The sequence below is a fragment of the Balaenoptera ricei genome, chromosome 2, assembly GCF_028023285.1.
Source record: "Balaenoptera ricei isolate mBalRic1 chromosome 2, mBalRic1.hap2, whole genome shotgun sequence".
Classification (NCBI taxonomy): Eukaryota; Metazoa; Chordata; class Mammalia; order Artiodactyla; family Balaenopteridae; genus Balaenoptera; species Balaenoptera ricei.
The window spans coordinates 185,031,584-185,049,220 of NC_082640.1; the positions used below are offsets into that span (position 1 = coordinate 185,031,584).

The window sequence follows — 17,637 nt, forward strand, 5'->3', positions numbered from 1 at the left end:
CCAGGGAGTCGCGCGTGTCGTGTAAAACCCAGAACGTTGTGTGGTGTTTACTCACGTCAAACATCTGACACGTTGGTCCCAACCTCTCTGCCCAGAGGTGGGCTCTGCTCCATGGCGACACTTCCACTGTTTTCCCCACAGCAATTTGGCATCTGGCTGGACAGCAGCTCCCCAGAGCAGACGGTGCCATACCTCTGGAGTGAGGAGAGCCCCGCAAGTAAGCCCCACGAGGCCTCCCCCGTTGTTTTCATTCCGGACCGGAGTATAAAACTGGGCTTTGCTGCTCGAATGCAGGGACGCTCCCCAAAGATAAAAAGCCATTGATTCCTGAGATAAGTATTTCAGTGTTAAAACTTAGGAGATGGCTGAGGCGTGAGAAAGCAAAAAACTCCCAATTCCTGCTGCAACTCATGCTTAAAGACCAAAAGAGAAATAGATCAGAAGGTCCTTGCCCAGCATCGGGGGGAAACCGGCTGGTTTCGAGCATGTTATGCGAGGCTCTGGACCAGACAGGCCCCACGATGGGGAGGAAGAAAAGGGTGGCGTCCAGCGCGGCTGCAGCTCAGTCGTAGGCTGTGGGGTGTCTGTGATCTTAGACGTTCCTGAGAATATTCAGGGTTCTCCACAGATGGGTGCGATGTAGTTAGTCATTTAGAATCAGTAACCGTTCATCACCCACAGACCCGGGCGCAGGTCCCAGAGGGCTCGGTGACAGCGTGGCGGTGGTGGCAGTTCTCAGGCAGGGAGGACAGCGCGGGCGTCGTGGCGTCTGGGGTGTCTGAGCTGAGTCTCGGACACTGAGTGTTTGCAGAGCGAGAGCTGGGGGCAGGAGCATCCAGGCGGGAGAACATCGCCAACCTGTGCTGCCACCAGCCCCCAGCCCTTCTCACGGCCTCGTTTCAGCTCCCATCGGGCAAGCCATCCACCGGCTGCTCTTGATTCAGGCCTTCCGCCCCGACCGCCTGCTGGCCATGGCTCACATGTTTGTCTCCACAAACCTCGGGGATTCCTTCATGTCCATCATGGAGCAGCCGCTCGACCTGACCCACATCGTGGACACGGAGGTACGCTCTGGCCCCACGGACTCTGAACTGGCCTGTTTTCACGAGCCCCTCCACAGGGCTCTCCTCCCTCGACAGGTGCGCTGTCGGGTGGAATGCTCTCTCACCCAATTCCAACTTCCTGATCTGCAGGTAAAGCCAAACACCCCTGTCCTAATGTGCTCTGTGCCCGGTTACGATGCCAGCGGGCACGTGGAGGACCTCGCAGCTGAGCAGAACACACAGATCACGTCCATTGCCATTGGTAAGGGTGCTTGGTCAGTTCCACGGGGGGCACCCCAGACTTCAAGGTGGGTGGGCGTTGAAGTCCAAGTCCGCGTGCTGACACTAAGCTTTCTGGTACCAGGCTCGGCAGAAGGCTTTAACCAAGCAGATAAGGCGATAAATACAGCCGTGAAGTCGGGCAGGTAGGCTTGTTTGGTTTTGCTTTACAAGGCCCAAGTGCCCAAGAATTCAGGCCGGAAAGGTGAGGTGTGGCTGCGGCCTTCTCCCTGCCCTGCAGGTGGGTGATGCTGAAGAACGTGCACCTGGCCCCGGGCTGGCTGATGCAGCTGGAGAAGAAGCTGCACTCGCTGCAGCCGCACGCCTGCTTCAGGCTCTTCCTCACCATGGAGATCAACCCCAAGGTGGGCGGCACGGAGGGTGCGAGGCGGTGTGCGAGGCGCTGGTTTGGCACCTCTGTGTCCGTGTGCACGTGTGTGTGAGCTGAAACGCACGTGGAAGCCGCGGTCACGGGTGCCGTGTCTTGCACAGGTGCCCGTGAACCTGCTCCGAGCGGGCCGCATCTTCGTGTTTGAGCCGCCCCCGGGCGTGAAGGCCAACATGCTGAGGACGTTCAGCAGCATCCCCGTGTCTCGGATATGCAAGGTGAGCGCAGGGGCTCGGAGGCAAGCTGGGGTGTAGTGGCCGCTCAGACGTCCGGGCACCGAGGGAGACCGGGGCTCGGCTCGCGGGCAGGAGAGCACTGTGGCAGGAGTGGTGCGTCGGGTCTGTGTTTCTTAAGTGCTGTTTCCTTTTGTGCCTTAATCCACCTTTTCTACCATTTTTAGAAACTTGTTCTCTCCTGTGTAATTTTCTGTTGGCTAAATAGCTTATCTTAACAGCGTAGTTGGGAGTACATCTTTATTAATAGAAAAATTGGTGTAGTTTTCTCCTAACAACAATATTCGTGTTAATTACTAAGATCACAGTGGTTCCAACGTTAGTACATGGAAAGCTCTTTTTAAGACTTTGATTCCGACAGGATCGGCACTATTTTCTTAGATAGAGAGGGGGCTGCGTTCTGGTGATTCTCTCCTTGCTAACTTCCCCGCCTAGTCTCCCAACGAGCGTGCTCGCTTGTACTTCCTGCTGGCCTGGTTCCACGCCATCATCCAAGAACGCTTACGATACGCACCCCTGGGGTGGTCGAAGAAGTATGAATTCGGGGAGTCTGACCTGCGGTCGGCCTGCGACACGGTGGACACGTGGCTGGACGACACGGCCAAGGCAAGCGTGGGCTGTGCGGTGAGAGGGGGGACTTGTGTACAGGCGGCTGCCTGCCGTGAGCATGAGGGAGGAGGAGCCTCCACCCCCGTGACCAGCCCCTCCCACCCCCCCAGGGAAGGCAGAACATCTCTCCAGACAAGATCCCCTGGTCGGCGCTCAAGACCCTGATGGCGCAGTCCATCTACGGCGGGCGGGTGGACAACGAATTCGACCAGCGGCTGCTCAACACTTTCCTGGAGCGTCTGTTCACCACCAGGAGCTTCGACAGTGAATTTAAGCTGGCCTGCAGGGTTGACGGGCACAAAGACATCCAGATGCCAGACGGCATCAGGTGGGCGCCCGCCCCCGGGACCCACAGTGGAGGTACCGGGTGTGTCCGGCCTGCGTGTAACGGTGCTAACGGCGCGCTGCTTTTCCAGGCGAGAGGAGTTTGTGCAGTGGGTGGAGCTGCTCCCCGACACCCAGACCCCCTCCTGGCTGGGCCTGCCCAACAACGCTGAGAAGGTCCTCCTTACCACCCAGGGTGGGTACCCAGCTCTCCTCCTCCCCCAGACCACACCTCCCTTCCTCCACTCCCGGGGAGTCAGGGAAAATCATCTGCTCCCGCCGGTGTCTTTCCTGCAGTACGGGCTCCGTTCCAGGGAAAAGGCTCGATAGCTGCATACATGGAGTCGGGAAATTGCTTTTAGGTTTTTGTCTTAGATTCAGAAGTAATTTCATTTTTTCTCCTGTTCAGTTTTTTTAAACTCTTGGCATTAAGTGACATTTTAAATCTTTTAGTCTCTTTTTAGAATACACTTTTTTAGAACTTCAAGACTATTCAAGAAATCATCTAACCCAGTGGTTCTCAAAGTGTGGTCCCCAGACCAACAACTTCAGCCTCCCCTGCAAACTTAGACATGCAGGTCCTCGGGCCCCACGCCGGGGAATCAGAACTGGGCTTGCTGGGGCACAGCGTCTGTTTTGATAAGCTCCCCGGTTGCTGAGACACTCAGGTTTGAGAACTGCTCATCTGAGCCAGGCTTCTCTTTATGGGAAACAGGCCCAGAAGACGGATGATTTGCCCAAACTCACACCCTGGTTGATAGGACAGACCCCAACAGTTCACCTCAGGCCCCCGATTCAGCTCTGTAATGAGAACCCCTAGCCATGGGGCCTGCTTTCTGACTGATGACGACCCCGAACGTGTGCCTCTCGCTGGGGGAGGCGGGGGACAGCAGGCCCCACAGGTGACCAAGAGGGAGGCCGGGCTGGCCAGCAGGGAAGCAGAGGAGGGCTTGAGGCCTGGGTGCTGGGCAGGTCTCGGGCGGGGGTGGGGGCTGGGCCTTGTCTCGTACGGCAGCGTGTACTGAGATCACTTAGCGAGTTAACACCGGTGCTGCCTGCTGGGACCGGCGCTGGGTCGCCCTCAACACTGTAGTGACTGTTATCTGAGCCCCGTGTCACGCTAGAACTGACGGTGCCCCAGGTGGTGTGGCCCACGTGGAGGCCGTGAGGTGTGAGCCACGGGCCTGGCCTGGGGAAGCTGAGCCCTGTCCTCCAGCCCAGCCTCCAGGTGATAGCGCCGCCCAGGAACTGGACCTGGAGCGCCCCACTCGGGTCAGGGACCCGCAGGCAGAGGCGGAGTCCAGAGCCCGCGGGAGGCCGCCACATGGCTCAGCGCAGTCCCAGCCGGAAGTGGTCGCGCGTCAGCAGCCCAGGTGGCCTCCCCGCCTGGTGCCGGCGCACCCCCGAGCCCACCCCCTGACAACAGTGGATGCGTGAGCCTGGGAGAGGCCTCTGGTGTTTGCACTCGGCCACTGGAGCAGCCCCAGCAGTCGGGACTTGACCTGGTGGTGCTGTTTCTTCTGTCGTTGCCGCCTTACCTTTCTGGCCAGGCCGTCCTCCACGCTTTAGGACAGGTGCCCGCGTGGTACCTTGCAGGGCGCACAGTTAGACCTGTGTAAACAAACGCAGTGTGCGGCCTTTACCTTCAAGTCCCTTTCCCTCTGCTCTCCTGCTGTGCACCCTCTCCCCGCGGCCCAGGCGTGGACATGATCAGCAAAATGCTGAAGATGCAGATGCTGGAGGACGAGGACGACCTGGCCTACGCGGAGACGGAGAAGAAGACGAGGCCAGACGCCACGTCCGACGGGCGCCCCGCCTGGATGCGGACGCTGCACACCACCGCGTCCAACTGGCTGCACCTCATCCCCCAGACGCTGAGCCACCTCAAGCGCACGGTGGAGAACATCAAGGTGGCCGGGCCTTACCCCCGCCGCGTCCCTGGGCTTGGGGTGGTCCCAGCAAGCGGGGCTGGGCGGGTCGGGCCGAGCTCAGTGTCGCCTCGGAGCGCACGCGCGCCTGGGCCGGGCCGGAGGGAGCACCCTAGGGTGACGGTGGTCCGTCTTCTACGAGGAGGTAAATGGCTCCCGAGGAAGCGGCGGCAGCCGTTCTCCTTCTTCACGGGATTGTCCAGAGCTGCCATCCGTCAGGCAGGCCCACAGCTTCACGCGAGGTCTAGTGCAGGGTCGAGCTGGGGTGACGCTGTGAGTAACACGGGGAGGGCTATGAAACCGGGTCTCCCTGAGGCTGAGTTACTTCTGGTTCTGTTTTCTGCAGGAGAAAAGACCTCTTCCCAGACTCCCTCCCCTTCTTCACTCTGGCCTTCTTTTCCAACACCCTTAGGATCCTCTGTTCAGATTCTTTGAGAGAGAGGTGAAGATGGGCGCTAAGCTACTCCAGGACGTCCGCCAGGATCTTGCTGACGTCGTGCAGGTGTGCGAGGGCAAGAAGAAGCAGACCAACTACCTGCGCACACTCATCAACGAGCTGGTGAAAGGTGCGCCTGCGGTGCCGCTGGGTGCAGGTGCTCCCGGCCGGGCCTCGCCCAGACTTCCCTCAGGGCAGCTCGATGCCCGCACCTGGGAGCAGACTTAGAAACACCCGAGAATTTGTTTTCCTTTTATGCTGGTTCACTGAACACTGAACAAAATCTTTACTCACTTCTGCAGTCTTTAGGGAGGACTAGGACAGGGGGAAAGCAGGGCGGGGTGCTGGGGTCCAAAGGCACAGGGACCCCCCAGGGTTTCCATGGGCCCCGAGAGCCTCGACTGGCAGTACCGCCGAGCCGCCCGCGGCGGGGTTTGCAGCTGTGGTTCCTCGGGGCGGTCGAGCTCCTCTAGACGCGTCCCGTGGGCCACCCGGACTGGGCGCGGGGCAGGCGTGGCGGGGACGGTGGCCCGAGCAGGGCGTGAGGTGCACCAGGGAGGGGACGCAGCAGAGCCTGCACGCGGGGGCAGACCTGCCAGCGCTCAGCTGTGCGCCCACCCGCGCCGCGGGAACTGCCGGCGCTGACGCCAGGCCGGGGCCCCTCGCTTGCAGGAATTCTGCCCCGGAGCTGGTCCCACTACACGGTGCCCGCCGGCATGAGCGTCATCCAGTGGGTCTCCGACTTCAGTGAGAGGATCAAACAGCTGCAAGGCATCTCGCTGGCGGCGGCCTCTGGTGGCGCCAAGGAGCTAAAGGTGGCGGCCGCTCCTGAGGAGCCGGGGGAGGGTCCCAGGGAGGGTCCCCAGGGAGGGTCGGGAGCTGGCCCGGGTGCTGGCACTCAGGGGCCCAGCGGGGCCGGCTCTCAGCTGGGGCTGCTTCTTCCCACAGAACATCCACGTGTGCCTGGGCGGCCTGTTTGTACCCGAGGCGTACATCACTGCCACCAGGCAGTACGTGGCCCAGGCCAACAGCTGGTCCCTGGAGGAGCTCTGCCTGGAGGTGAACGTCACCACCTCGCAGAGCACCACGCTGGACGCCTGCAGCTTTGGGGTCACGGGTGAGTGGGGGCCGCTCCGGCCGGCCGGGCTTCTCTTCTCGCTCAGCTTCCCCTCCCCCGTCCCCAGGCCTGCCGCTCGGCCATCGCCCCCTCGCGGGCCGCTCGCTGGTGGTTCGCACCCGAACGTGTTAAGTTAGAGCCCAGGCCCATGGCCGCGCAGCTCGTGCTCCCCTCGGGGGGGTCCTGACCGCCCGCCCCTCCCACCCCAGGGTTGAAGCTCCAGGGGGCCATGTGCAGCAACAACAAGCTCTCGCTCTCCAACGCCATCTCCACCGTCCTCCCCTTGACGCAGCTGCGCTGGCTCAAGCAGACAAACGCAGAGAAAAAGGCTAACGTGGTGAGTGGCTCCTTCCCGTCCTCTGTGGTCAGGGAGACTCTGAGGACGCCCACCGGGCGCCAGGGCGACGTCCCCGCCCTCTTCCGGCCGCGAGTCCCTGCCTCGCAGGAGGAACCGTCCCTTCCCTCTCACGTGGAGTCCCTGACCCAGAGCCTCCTTTCCTCGCAGGTGACCCTTCCCGTCTACCTGAATTTCACCCGAGCAGACCTCATCTTCACCGTGGACTTCGAGATCGCGACCAAGGAGGACCCGCGCAGCTTCTACGAGCGCGGCGTCGCTGTTCTCTGCACCGAGTGAGACTCGCCTTTTCTAGCGCCCCTTTCTGTAACAGTAAAATTAATATTTAACGTTTATTCATTATTAGGATGTGTGCAAGGTACGGACTTGTCAAAGGAAAGTTGTTGGTGTGAGGCTGGAAGAAGCCGAAAGAAGCCAGACGGCTGGGAGGCGGAAACGGGAGGGACACAGGGACGTGGTTTTGAGGGCCAAAGCGTGGCTTGTTTTATGAAATAAAACACTAAGCATGAGCCGGCTCCTGTGGACACCCTGGACCCTTCACAACACAGAGGCAGCCCTGTTCCTAGGAGAGCGCGGGCGCTCCCGGGGCGTGGGGCTGGCGCCGTGTCTCGTCACCGGGACCCCGTGGCCCAGGTGGACGCCCTCGTCCCGCCTCCTCCCTGGCGCCTTCGTTCCCACGACCCTGGGGTGGCGGCTGGAAGGGACGGGCGAGGGCCTCGCGAGAGCTCCTGGGGCGCTGGGGCGCCGGCGCAGGCCCTGCCGTGACCCCGGCCGTCCTGCCGCGGGCTACCTGTGAGCCAAGCTCGGCCCGACTGGACGCCCCGGCCCTGCCCACACCCTCCCAGCCCCAGCGGCCTCCGCGGAGCGGCCTGGAGCCTCAGAGCCGGAGCCGCCTCCCACCCGGCTCCGGACAGGCCCTCTGGGGTCCCTGGGTGGCCTGAGGGAGTCCAGAGCAATAGCAGACTGAAGATTGGGGCCCATTTTACATGTTTTTCTCTGAACCAATAAATGAGGCTTTTTAGCTTTGCTTCAGTCACTGGGAGTATTTAACGGTGCCGCAGGCTCTCGCCCGAGCGCCGCTAATGCCCGGGAGAGCCCCGGGAGGGCCACCGTGGGTGCCTGGCCCCGCCTGACCCTTCCACGCACCCCCCACCCCATTTACGGGGAAGGGTCTTGAGCACAGGTGCTGGGTGGTGCCGGGCAGGGATTCCAGTGCACAGGGGAAGGAATGCCATCCTAGAAACCCTGAAGGCCTGGCAGGGGGGGAACGCAGGGCAGGGCAGGGCAGGAGCCCCTCCAACTGCCAGACCCTCGTCCCCGTGTGTCTGGGGGGTGGGGGCAGGGCACTGCAGGCCCAGGACTGAGGCTCCCCATCGGGGTTCCCCAGGGCCCCTACTTCCTGCCCCCCAGCCTCACCACCGCGGAAGTTCCGTCCGTGGGGCCCGAGGAGGGACCCCACATCAGAGCACCCCTCACCTGCCATCGGGGGTTCAGGCTAGACAGTGGGCAGAGCCGGCAGAAAGGGGGACCAGGGGCTTCCCTGGTGGCGCAGTGGTTAAGAATCCGCCTGCCAACGCAGGGGACACGGGGTCCATCCCTGGTCCGGGAAGATCCCACATGCTGCAGAGCAACTAAGCCCATGCACCACAACTACTGAGCCTGCGCTCTAGAGCCCGTGAGCCACAGCTACTGAGCCTACGAGCCACAACTACTGAGCCCACAAGCCACAACTACTGAAGCCCACGCACCTAGAGCCCATGCTCTGCAACAAGAGAAGCCACTGCAATGAGAAACCCGCGCACCGCAACGAAGAGTAGCCCCCACTCGCCGCAACTAGAGAAAGCCCGCGCGCAGCAACGAAGACCCGATGCAGCCAAAATAATAATAAAAACAAACAAACCAAAAAAAAAAGGCTCAGTGAGACAAAAAAAGGAACGAGCCTCCGCCACCCGTTCTTTCAGATGTTACCCCATCAGGACTCCCTGCTCAGGAGAGGAGACGGGACAGAGAAAGGACGGGACAGGGCAGAGAGAGTCTTCTCAGGCCAGGGGCAGCGGCCCATCTGTTTTCACTACCTTGACGAAACTCTCATCAATCCCGAAAGCCCGAGGCCCCCGGGGACGGCTGCGTGTGAAGAGCTCTGGGGGCGTAAGGGCCCAACGGGAGACAGGTCAGCCAGAGAGCAGTGGGCCCCTACCGCCCCGAGTCAAGGCTTAAAAAATACATAAATGTTCAGCTAAAGTAAGGAAATTCTCTGGGATTCAGGGGAGGCGGGGCCTTTCCTGAACTGGAAACCCATTTGTAGGCGAAGTAGTGGGGCCCAGAGACATTATTTAGGATGTAAACTACTAACAAACACCTTCCTCTCGGACTATTAGATCCCGAAACTGTGACAATACATTTCTATTGTTTAAACCTTAAAAAAAGACATAAAGGGGCCACAGGTTTCATGGAACCTCTTTCTTTATGTTAGTCAGCGTTGCTCTGACCGCTGAGGCCCTGGCCTGTCACGCATCACACCCGCTCCCAGGTGACCCCGCCCACCTCGCTCACCTTGGTCTAGGCCACATACTGCTTCTTTCTCTTATTTTTCTCAGGCTCTGCAAGTAAAAGTTCCAGTTTCCTCTTGGAGAGTGAGAGCTTGGGCCCCCTGTCCCTCTCGGTCCCGAGTCTAGGTGGCGGCCGTGATGCTCTGGCTCTGCCCTGGTGTCTGCCGACGTCGTGGGGTCCCCAGTCCTCCTCCGCCATCCCCAAGTCCTCCGGGGGTCCTGGGAGCCTGGCCGTCCGCCCCTGCACCTCCAGGCCGCTGGCCTCCGGGGATGCAGGGGCCCAGCTGGCGGCCGTCAGGACCAGGACTGGAATGTTCGCCGAGAGGGGGTCTTCTAAGCTCACCTCCCCTGGACTCGTGGACTTGAGCGTGTGCAAAGGCACGTCACAGTTCACACTGCCCAGAGAGCAGTCGTTGAAACTACAGGAGTGACCGGGGAGGTCTTCTGAATCGGCATCATAAAGATCTAAAAACCGATGACAAAAGGATTTCTGAGCCAGTTAGCAATTTCTAGCAGTGGACTCAAGTAGAGCACACCCCTTACATGCCTAAATTATTTCTTCCATCACTGACCTTGGCAAATTTTGCATGATCTGCCCTGCAAATAAATCGTTAAAAATGCATTCGATAGGGACTTCCCTGGTGGTCCAGCAGTTAAAACTCTGCACTCCCAGTGCAGGGGGCCCGGGTTCGACCCCTGGTCAGGGAACTAGATCCCCCACGCATGCCGCAACTAAACATCCCACGTGCCGCAACTAAGACCCGGTGCAGCCAAATAAATAAATATATTTTTTTAATGCATTCGATAAGTATCCCCACAGCCCCCAGAAAGCCCAAGGGTTCACCACTGCCGGGGGCTCAGCCTGAGCCCCATCATTTAAAGCCCTCATCCCAGCGTTGGCTCCACTCTGCCCACCACCAGGGGTCTGAGCTCATTTCCTCCCAGCGGCTCCTCCAAAGAGCAGGCGCCATGACCCTGGTGGGGGCCACACTCAGGCCGCCTCAGCTCCCTGACCGGCCTGCACAAACAGGCCGCGGCCGGGCCGTGGAGCCTCGGTCCCCGGCACACAGAGCCGTCCCAGGCGGCCGAAGGAGGCGGAAATGAGTCTCTAAGTCCAAACACTCACTGTTTGCAAGGTGTCCGAGGTGGTTCTCAAAGGCCGGCCGCGTGCACAGCGGGTCTGAACAGCAGGGGCAGGAGACCCCCCAGGGCAGCCAAATGTCCCCACCTCTACCACCGCCGGCCAAGGGGGCTTCGGAGCTTTCCGACCCTCCTCACCCGCCACCTCGCACCAGACTTTCCTACCTGTTGCTCTTCTTTCTTTTCCTCCCGTGCCAGTGCTCGCCTGAGGGGCTCTGGCTGGAAAGGGCTGCAGAGAGCAGGCCCAAGTGCCCGCGGCTCATCACCGTGGGCGACCCCGTGCGGTGCTGAGGCCTCCTTCCAGACGGCCCGGCCGTGAGGACCGGCAAACAATCAGGTCCATCCACACGGCCAGACGTGTGCGCACCTCCCTCCCCGCTGACCCGCGGCCTCAGTCACCCACAGAGGGACCCGAGGCCCGAGTCAGCAGGGACCCCGTGGAGTCCTTTCCCTTGGGTAGTGAAAACTCCCGAGAGGGCTCATTTCCCCTTTGGAGAGCCGACACTGTCACTCATTCCAGAAGGCAAAAATGAATACAAACACCTTAATCTAGAGGCAGACAAAATCATTCCAGAGTCAGAAACTGGTCAGAACACAACATTGTAAAGCAACCATACTCCAATAAAAATTATTTTAAAAAAAAAAGAGGGGCTTCCTTGGTGGCGCAGTGGTTAAGAATCCACCTGCCAACGCAGGGGACATGGGTTCGAGCCCTGGTCCGGGAAGATCCCACATGCTGTGGAGCAATTAAGCCCGTGCGCCACAACTACTGAGCCCACGTGCCGCAACTATTGAAGCCTGTGTGCCTCGAGTCCATGCTCTGCAACAAGAGAAGCCACCGCGGTGAGAAGCCCACGCACCGCAACAAAGAGTAGCCCCCACTCTCTGCAACTAGAGAAAAGCCCACGCGCAGCAGGAAGAACCAACACAGCCAATAAATAAATTAATTAATTAAAAAAAAAAAAAAAGAAAGAAAAGACACTGGTCAGAATTGTTGGAATTCATGAAGTGGACACCCGTTCTAGTGACACCCACCCCCCGGCAGAGCAGTGAGTGTCCCCGCCAGGCCCCAAGGCCCCAGGGCCCAGATTGGGTGTATGTTGGCTGCTGGAGGGTGGGGGGGCGGGGGGGTGTCTCACACTGCAATAAACCGACAGCATCAGTTCTCGCAAACCGAGAAACACCTGGCCAGGTCCTCTACTCACTGCTTTGCGGTAGAACGACATAGTAGCACGCCAGCCCTGTTCTTCAGCGACACCTGGTGTCTTAAACCACCACGAGGCCAGGGTTAACTGCACCTGTAAGATTAGCAGGAGTGAATTTAATTTGACTGAGATTCATTTTGAGGTTGACTAATTGCAAACCTATTGTTCTTGTCAATCTTCAGGCAAACTACTTTGAGTCTTTTTATTCTTAAAAAAAAATTGGAAAGGGGAAAAAAACAATCAACTTAAATATCCAAGTGAAGTTTTTTCTAAAATATAGCAACACCCCTGGCCAGAGAGGAGTTCACAGCACAGGCCCGAGACCACTGTCCTTAGAAAGGTCTGCCTGCAAGGTTGCCCTTGGCTGGCCTCTGGGAACTTGGACTTCAGGGGGTTCCCAACTTTCCCTAAAGACAGGAGCAGCTGCCGGCTCCTTCGGCGACATACCTCTCTCCAGACACTTCAGCAAAGTCCAGGTGATTCCTCTTGTGATTGGCCTGGAAAAATAAAAGGTTTGAACAATCCTTTCTATGAAGGGGGGCAGACAGCAGATTCATGTTCAAAGGCAAGGAACGAGGGGCCCACCGCCCAGGCCAGCAGTTCCTGCCATGTGGACACTTGTGGACGGTGGCCCTGCGGGGTGGGTGGTGACAAGGAGAGGCATCTCCCGGGCGCTTGCACACAGGCGGGGGACCCCTTCGCAGGTGCGGCTTGCGGGACTAAAATGCAAACCTGGGCCACTGGAAGCGGGGAAACTGGAACCAGGAATGCGGAGAGGAGACAGACTCGGCAGCTGGATTCAACCACCCACCACCGCACCAGGAAGGACCCACCCATTCTACACAGCACCTGGCACGTGTTCTGGACCCAAAGCCAGAAGATGGTGGAAGATTCTAGATCATCCACCCCAAACCCTTCCTTTACAGATGCAGCAGCTGAGGCCCACACAGGGGCCAGGCCTTGCTCAGGGTTCCTGGGAAGAACCCAGGGCTCGTATCCGATATTCTAGAACCTTCCCCTCTAACACCAGGCTGCCAGGAAAAGCAACTCTTGTTCTTAATCAAAAGACAGACTCTCAAAGGACAGGAAATTGAACATCTCTAGTTGGGGAAGAATGAAAAGGCCTGAAAAGGTGACACCGCTGAGAAGAACCTTTGAGAAGACTAATTCCAAGGAGGGGTGGGGTCCTGGGCAAGGGTTCCTGCTCTCGGGGACACGGGATCTGCTCTGGGCCTCCAGCCCTCCCCACTGTGTTCCCCCCGCCCCCGCCAAGGGGGGAGGGAGTACCCTGAGGCGACGGAGCATGTTTCTCTGCCTCTTCTGGAATCCGGCCCTGGCGCTGGCCTCGCGGAACGCTGCCTGGATGCAGCTGGGTTGGCCGCTCCACAGACCAGCCATGGCTCGGGGGCCGGTGAGGGACCTTTCACTTAACTGCAAAACGTCAAGCTCACGGGGACAAAGCACAGGTCAGTGGTTGCCAGGGGTGGGGGAGGGCTGACCACAGTAGGGCAGCGGGAGCTTCCTGGAGCCGTGGAGCTGTTCTGTCTCCAGTGCCCTGGTACGGTTGTCAAAAGTCAGAGCTATTCGCTCTGTGAGTTATAGCTCAGTAAGACAAATCTAGGGCGTTTTCTTAAAAAATGTTTTTCATACGTACAACTGAGTCACTTTGCTGTACAGCGGTTAAAAAAAAAAAAAAAAAAAAATGTTTTTCACTAAAAGGAAACCCACCAGCAGCTGGCGGCATGGGGAGGCAGCACACAACCAGTGCCTCGATTTGGGGAAAGCCCCTTCGCACCCGGATGCCCGGTCTTACAGAAGCTCACGGGGAAAGTCACACATTCACTGACACAGAAAGTTCTAGAACGTTGGAGCAGAGTTGGGGGCCACTCATCCAGCTCACCTGTCCTGCCCGCTTTGGTTTGTTTTTCAGCAGATGAGAAATGTAAGCCCAGACTGGGGACGGATTTGCCCAAGTTGACAAACTCAGAGAACTTTCCCTGAGAAGCACAAGGTCGTTAAAAACATTTGACAATTTTTTTTTAAAAACCACGCACCCCAAGAAGAGCAGAGAGAGAACATCCACTGAAAACAAAACATGACAGATCACAACGCGAATTCATGAAAAAAGAGACTACACACCTCCTTGCTGTTTCATGTCACTTGCTTTCCTCCGGAATCCCAGGGGTTGGTGCCCTAGGCTCTGTGGGAAACACGTCTGTTACAAACACGCACCACCCGCCACTGTGTGCGCCACACATGGTCGACTCAGGCTTCCCCAAACCGGGCTCCTTGGAACACCAGTTCTGAGGCAGAAACGGGAAATGCTACAAACCAGACCCTAAAGCAAAACCCAAAAATCTACTTTTTTTTTTTAGTATCAACTGAAATCCATATATTCAGATATCACTAATTTTCCCCCGAAATCGTTTTTCTGTCCCAGGATCCCATCCAGGACGCATTTAGTTCACGTCTCCTTACGCTCCTCTTGGCTGTGTCTCAGACCTTCCCTGCTTCTGACGGCCTTGACAGCTTTGCGAGGCTGTCCCTCGGTTGGGACTTACTGATGCTCTCCTCGTGAACGCACTGGGTGACGGGTGCGGGGACGATGACAGAGGTGAGGCACCTTCTCATCACGAGGGCATCACAGCAGGTGCTGTCACCCCGACGTGTCCGTCGCCGGGCTGCGGCCACGCCCCGCAGCCTCCTCCACCGTGCGGTGACCTTCCCTCGCCTCCCCCTCCACCCCGTCCTCTCTGGGAAGAAGCCTCTCCGCGCGGCCTCCACTCAGGCGTGGGGAGTTAGGATGATGCCCCGGGAGGGAGAAGTTCCATAAATTCCTCGGCCTGGGTGATTTTCCTCCCATTTATTGACTTACTCAGTCATTCATTCATATCAGTACGGACTCATTTACTTTATACCTGGGTTATAATAAATACTACATCATTTATGTCGTTCCGACTTTGGCTGGAACTTGTTCAGTTGGCTCCCGTGTCCTTCTGACAGGCCCAAACCGAATTAATTTTGATTTCCAAAGGAACACACCCTGGGAGTTACTTAGTACTCTCTCTAGGCCTAGGTTAGATAAAAGTGCCAAAAAGTGAAATTATAACAAGTAGAGGAAGCTGACCCCCCTTTCTCCCCATTCCCCGCCCCTCTGCCTGGCGTGCAGGCCAGGGACTGGCTGATGGGCACCAGGGTAAAGGATTTCTTAGAGACCTTTTCATGAAAAGGCATTTCATACACATGGTTAAAAAAAGCTATTAGGGGGCTTCCCTGGTGGCGCAGTGGTTGAGAATCTGCCTGCCAATGCAGGGGACACGGGTTCGAGCCCTGGTCTGGGAAGATCCCACATGCCGCGGAGCAACTAGGCCCGTGAGCCACAACTACTGAGCCTGCGCGTCTGGAGCCTGTGCTCCGCAACAAGAGGCCGTGAGAGTGAGAGGCCCGCGCACCGCGATGAAGAGTGGCCCCCGCTTGCCGCAACTAGAGAAAGCCCTCGCACAGAAACGAAGACCCAACACAGCCAAAAATTAATAAATAAAAATTGCAAAGGTAGCACTGTGGTTAAGACTCCGCACTTCCATCGCAGGGGGCGCGGGTTTGATCCCTGGTGGGGGAACTAAGATCCCTCATACCCCGCAGTGAGGCCAAAAAAACAAAAAAACCATTACACGATATACAATAAGTAAATGAAGTTAAGTAAGTGAAGTCCCTCTGCGTAGGTCTTGTATCATTTCTTTGATGCCAGGAGGAATTCAGTTAATAGATGGAAGCTTGCAGATGGTCTGAGGGTGTCCACCAGTTTACAGCTGGGGAAACTGAGGCCAAGAACATCTGATTCGCCCTGAGGTACAGAGCTAAGGCCAGAAGCCGGTCCTAGTTCCTGCCATGTGACTGCATTCTGTTCCCCTACACACACACACACACACACACACACAGAGACACACACACAGACACACACATGGAGACACGCAGACACACACACAAATACACACAGAGACACACACACAGGCAGAGACAAACACACAGACACAAAGACACACACAGACACGCACACACACACACAGAGACACACACACATACACAGAGACACACACACGCACACACAGAGACACACAGACACACACACGGACACATACAGAGACACACAAAGACACACACACACAGAGACACACAGACACACACAGAGACACACACAGACACACACAACGCCACCCTGGGATGTCCTGGGCCCCAAGGTGCCAGGTCTCAGGACCCCCCCTTAAAGCCCCGCCCACCCGGCCCAGCAGCTTCTCAGGCAGAGCGCATAACAGACAACCCACACTCTCCACCCTCACAGGTTACTTTTAAAAGCCATTATCATGCAGATTTACTGGAGAATTCTTTGAAACCATGCTGAAGCCATCAGGTTACACAAACCCAGTAATTCTTCCTGGCCTCTCCTTCTGGACCCTTCTTCCTAGCCAAGGTCAAAGTGGGCCTTGGGGAGGCCCCCAGCCCCTTCCTCACCCCTACCCCACGCCCTCCCCTCCACCCCCAGAAGGTGGCTCTCGGCCCCAGGATCCCCCGGCCCCGTCTCAGCCGGTTGACCTTGTACCTTCTCTCCTCTGGCCTCTTTGCAGCGCCCCGTCCCCGCTCCTTTACCCCACGGGGCTGCGCTACTCTCTCCCCGTCCATCACCCTCCGCAGTTCGAAGCCCTCTGCCGAGGCCACAGCCTAACCCAGGTGACAATTCCAGGTGGGCTGCACTTGTGTCTACAAAGGCTCCTGCTGGGAAGCTGGAGATGTTAGAAGATCTGTTGTTTGTTTGCACATCTCCTATGAAAGCGTTTAGAAGTCACCACTCTGTCCCGAGAGCCACCAAATTGCTCCCTGCCAGTCGTGTCCGTTAAGCTCTACCCCTGAGTGCCCTGCCCGCCCAGCGTCTGCCCGGTACACACACCAGAGTGTGCGTGAGGCCGTCCTGGAGGCCCCGTGTCTCCCGTGGGCTAACCTACCCCACGCTCAGCTGCCATTCCTCTCTCTCACACACACAGGCTGTGCTTTCTCCCTGGTTCTCGTCTCTCTCTAACGTTCTCTGTATCCTCCTCCTCTGTCCCCGGGATCCGAAGCCCCTTCAGCCAGCTCACACTCCGTCGCCTGGGCTTTTTGCTGCTGTATCCACAGCTGTGCCCCCAGGCCTGGCCCGGTTCGGAGCACGCAGCGGTGCTCAGTGAATGCTTCCTGGATGAATCACGCACGTGTGCTCCACAGAGACCTCTCACTCTGCATGTGCCAAACCAAATGCTCTCCCCCCATGACACACCCCTCCTTTCACTGTGGCTAGAGTGGCTCCACCATCCTGTAAGACCTCCAAGCCAGAAACCACAAAGATTCTCCTGGAGGCTGAATAGCTGATGGCCCTGGGACCAGACCTCCTGGGTCCAAAACCCATGCCTGCTACTAACCCAGCTGCACGACTTCAGACGTCTAAAGTAGCTTTTCCAGGAAATCCCCTGGCTGTCCAGTGGTTAGGACTCAGCGCTCTCACTGCCGGGGCCCGGGTTCAATCCCTGGTCTGGGAACTAAGATCTCACAAGCCGCACAGTGAGGCCAATAAATAAATAAAGTAGCTTCTCCTGACTTACATACAAAACAGAAACAGACCCACAGACATAGAAAACAAACTTATGGTTACCAAAGGGGAAGCAGGGAGGGATAAATTAGGAGTTTAGAATATAACAGATACACACTACTATATATAAAATAGATAAACAAGGACCTCCTGTATAACACAGGGAACTATACTCAATATTTTGTAATAACCTACAAGATATATATGTATGTATAACTGAATCACTTTGCTGTACACCTGAAACTAACAGAACATTGTAAATCAACTATACTTCAAAATCAACTATACTTCAATATAAATAAATAAATAAATAATTGAAAAAATAAAGTAGCTTCTCCAGCCTCAGTCTCCCTATCAGTAAAATGGGTGAGCCGTTGAGGAGCCCATCGTGGATGTGAGAGGGGTTAGCACGCTGCT

At 57.5% G+C, this 17,637-nt stretch overlaps 2 protein-coding genes across 23 annotated transcripts in view; one reads left to right on the forward strand and one right to left on the reverse strand.

The window, feature by feature from the left end:
• Positions 1–7,221, forward strand: part of DYNC1H1 (dynein cytoplasmic 1 heavy chain 1) — a 67,650-nt gene extending 60,429 nt beyond the window's left edge. Inside the window, exons 64-78 of the mRNA XM_059915014.1 lie at positions 142–217; positions 904–1,064; positions 1,194–1,305; positions 1,408–1,468; positions 1,564–1,687; positions 1,815–1,928; positions 2,379–2,549; positions 2,663–2,880; positions 2,969–3,072; positions 4,575–4,786; positions 5,217–5,370; positions 5,913–6,055; positions 6,189–6,357; positions 6,567–6,694; positions 6,863–7,221. Coding sequence (XP_059770997.1) covers positions 142–217; positions 904–1,064; positions 1,194–1,305; positions 1,408–1,468; positions 1,564–1,687; positions 1,815–1,928; positions 2,379–2,549; positions 2,663–2,880; positions 2,969–3,072; positions 4,575–4,786; positions 5,217–5,370; positions 5,913–6,055; positions 6,189–6,357; positions 6,567–6,694; positions 6,863–6,991 — 2,076 coding nt within the window. The 3' untranslated portion in view covers positions 6,992–7,221. The remainder of the gene's footprint in view (positions 1–141; positions 218–903; positions 1,065–1,193; positions 1,306–1,407; positions 1,469–1,563; positions 1,688–1,814; positions 1,929–2,378; positions 2,550–2,662; positions 2,881–2,968; positions 3,073–4,574; positions 4,787–5,216; positions 5,371–5,912; positions 6,056–6,188; positions 6,358–6,566; positions 6,695–6,862) is intronic.
• The window catches only part of LOC132359995 (uncharacterized), a 49,853-nt gene that overhangs the window by 25,736 nt on the left and 6,480 nt on the right, over positions 1–17,637 (reverse strand). For 9 of the 22 annotated variants that reach the window (XR_009501004.1, XR_009501011.1, XR_009501015.1 and 6 more), the window contains 7 exons: positions 13,746–13,806; positions 12,894–13,603; positions 12,054–12,103; positions 9,605–11,699; positions 9,266–9,312; positions 4,802–7,016; positions 4,415–4,487 (listed from right to left, as the gene is read on the reverse strand). Coding sequence is in view for 1 of the 22 variants with exons in the window: in XM_059915015.1 (XP_059770998.1) it covers positions 9,272–9,726; positions 10,540–10,557; positions 10,769–10,772; positions 12,068–12,103; positions 12,894–13,004 (624 nt within the window). In the remaining 21 variants the exon portion in view is untranslated. Of the gene's footprint in view, positions 1–55; positions 4,488–4,801; positions 7,017–9,265; positions 11,700–12,053; positions 12,104–12,893; positions 13,604–13,745; positions 13,807–14,167; positions 14,947–17,637 lie in introns of those variants that run through there. The other 13 variants (XR_009501006.1, XR_009501019.1, XR_009501016.1 and 10 more) reach the window with 13 other exon arrangements.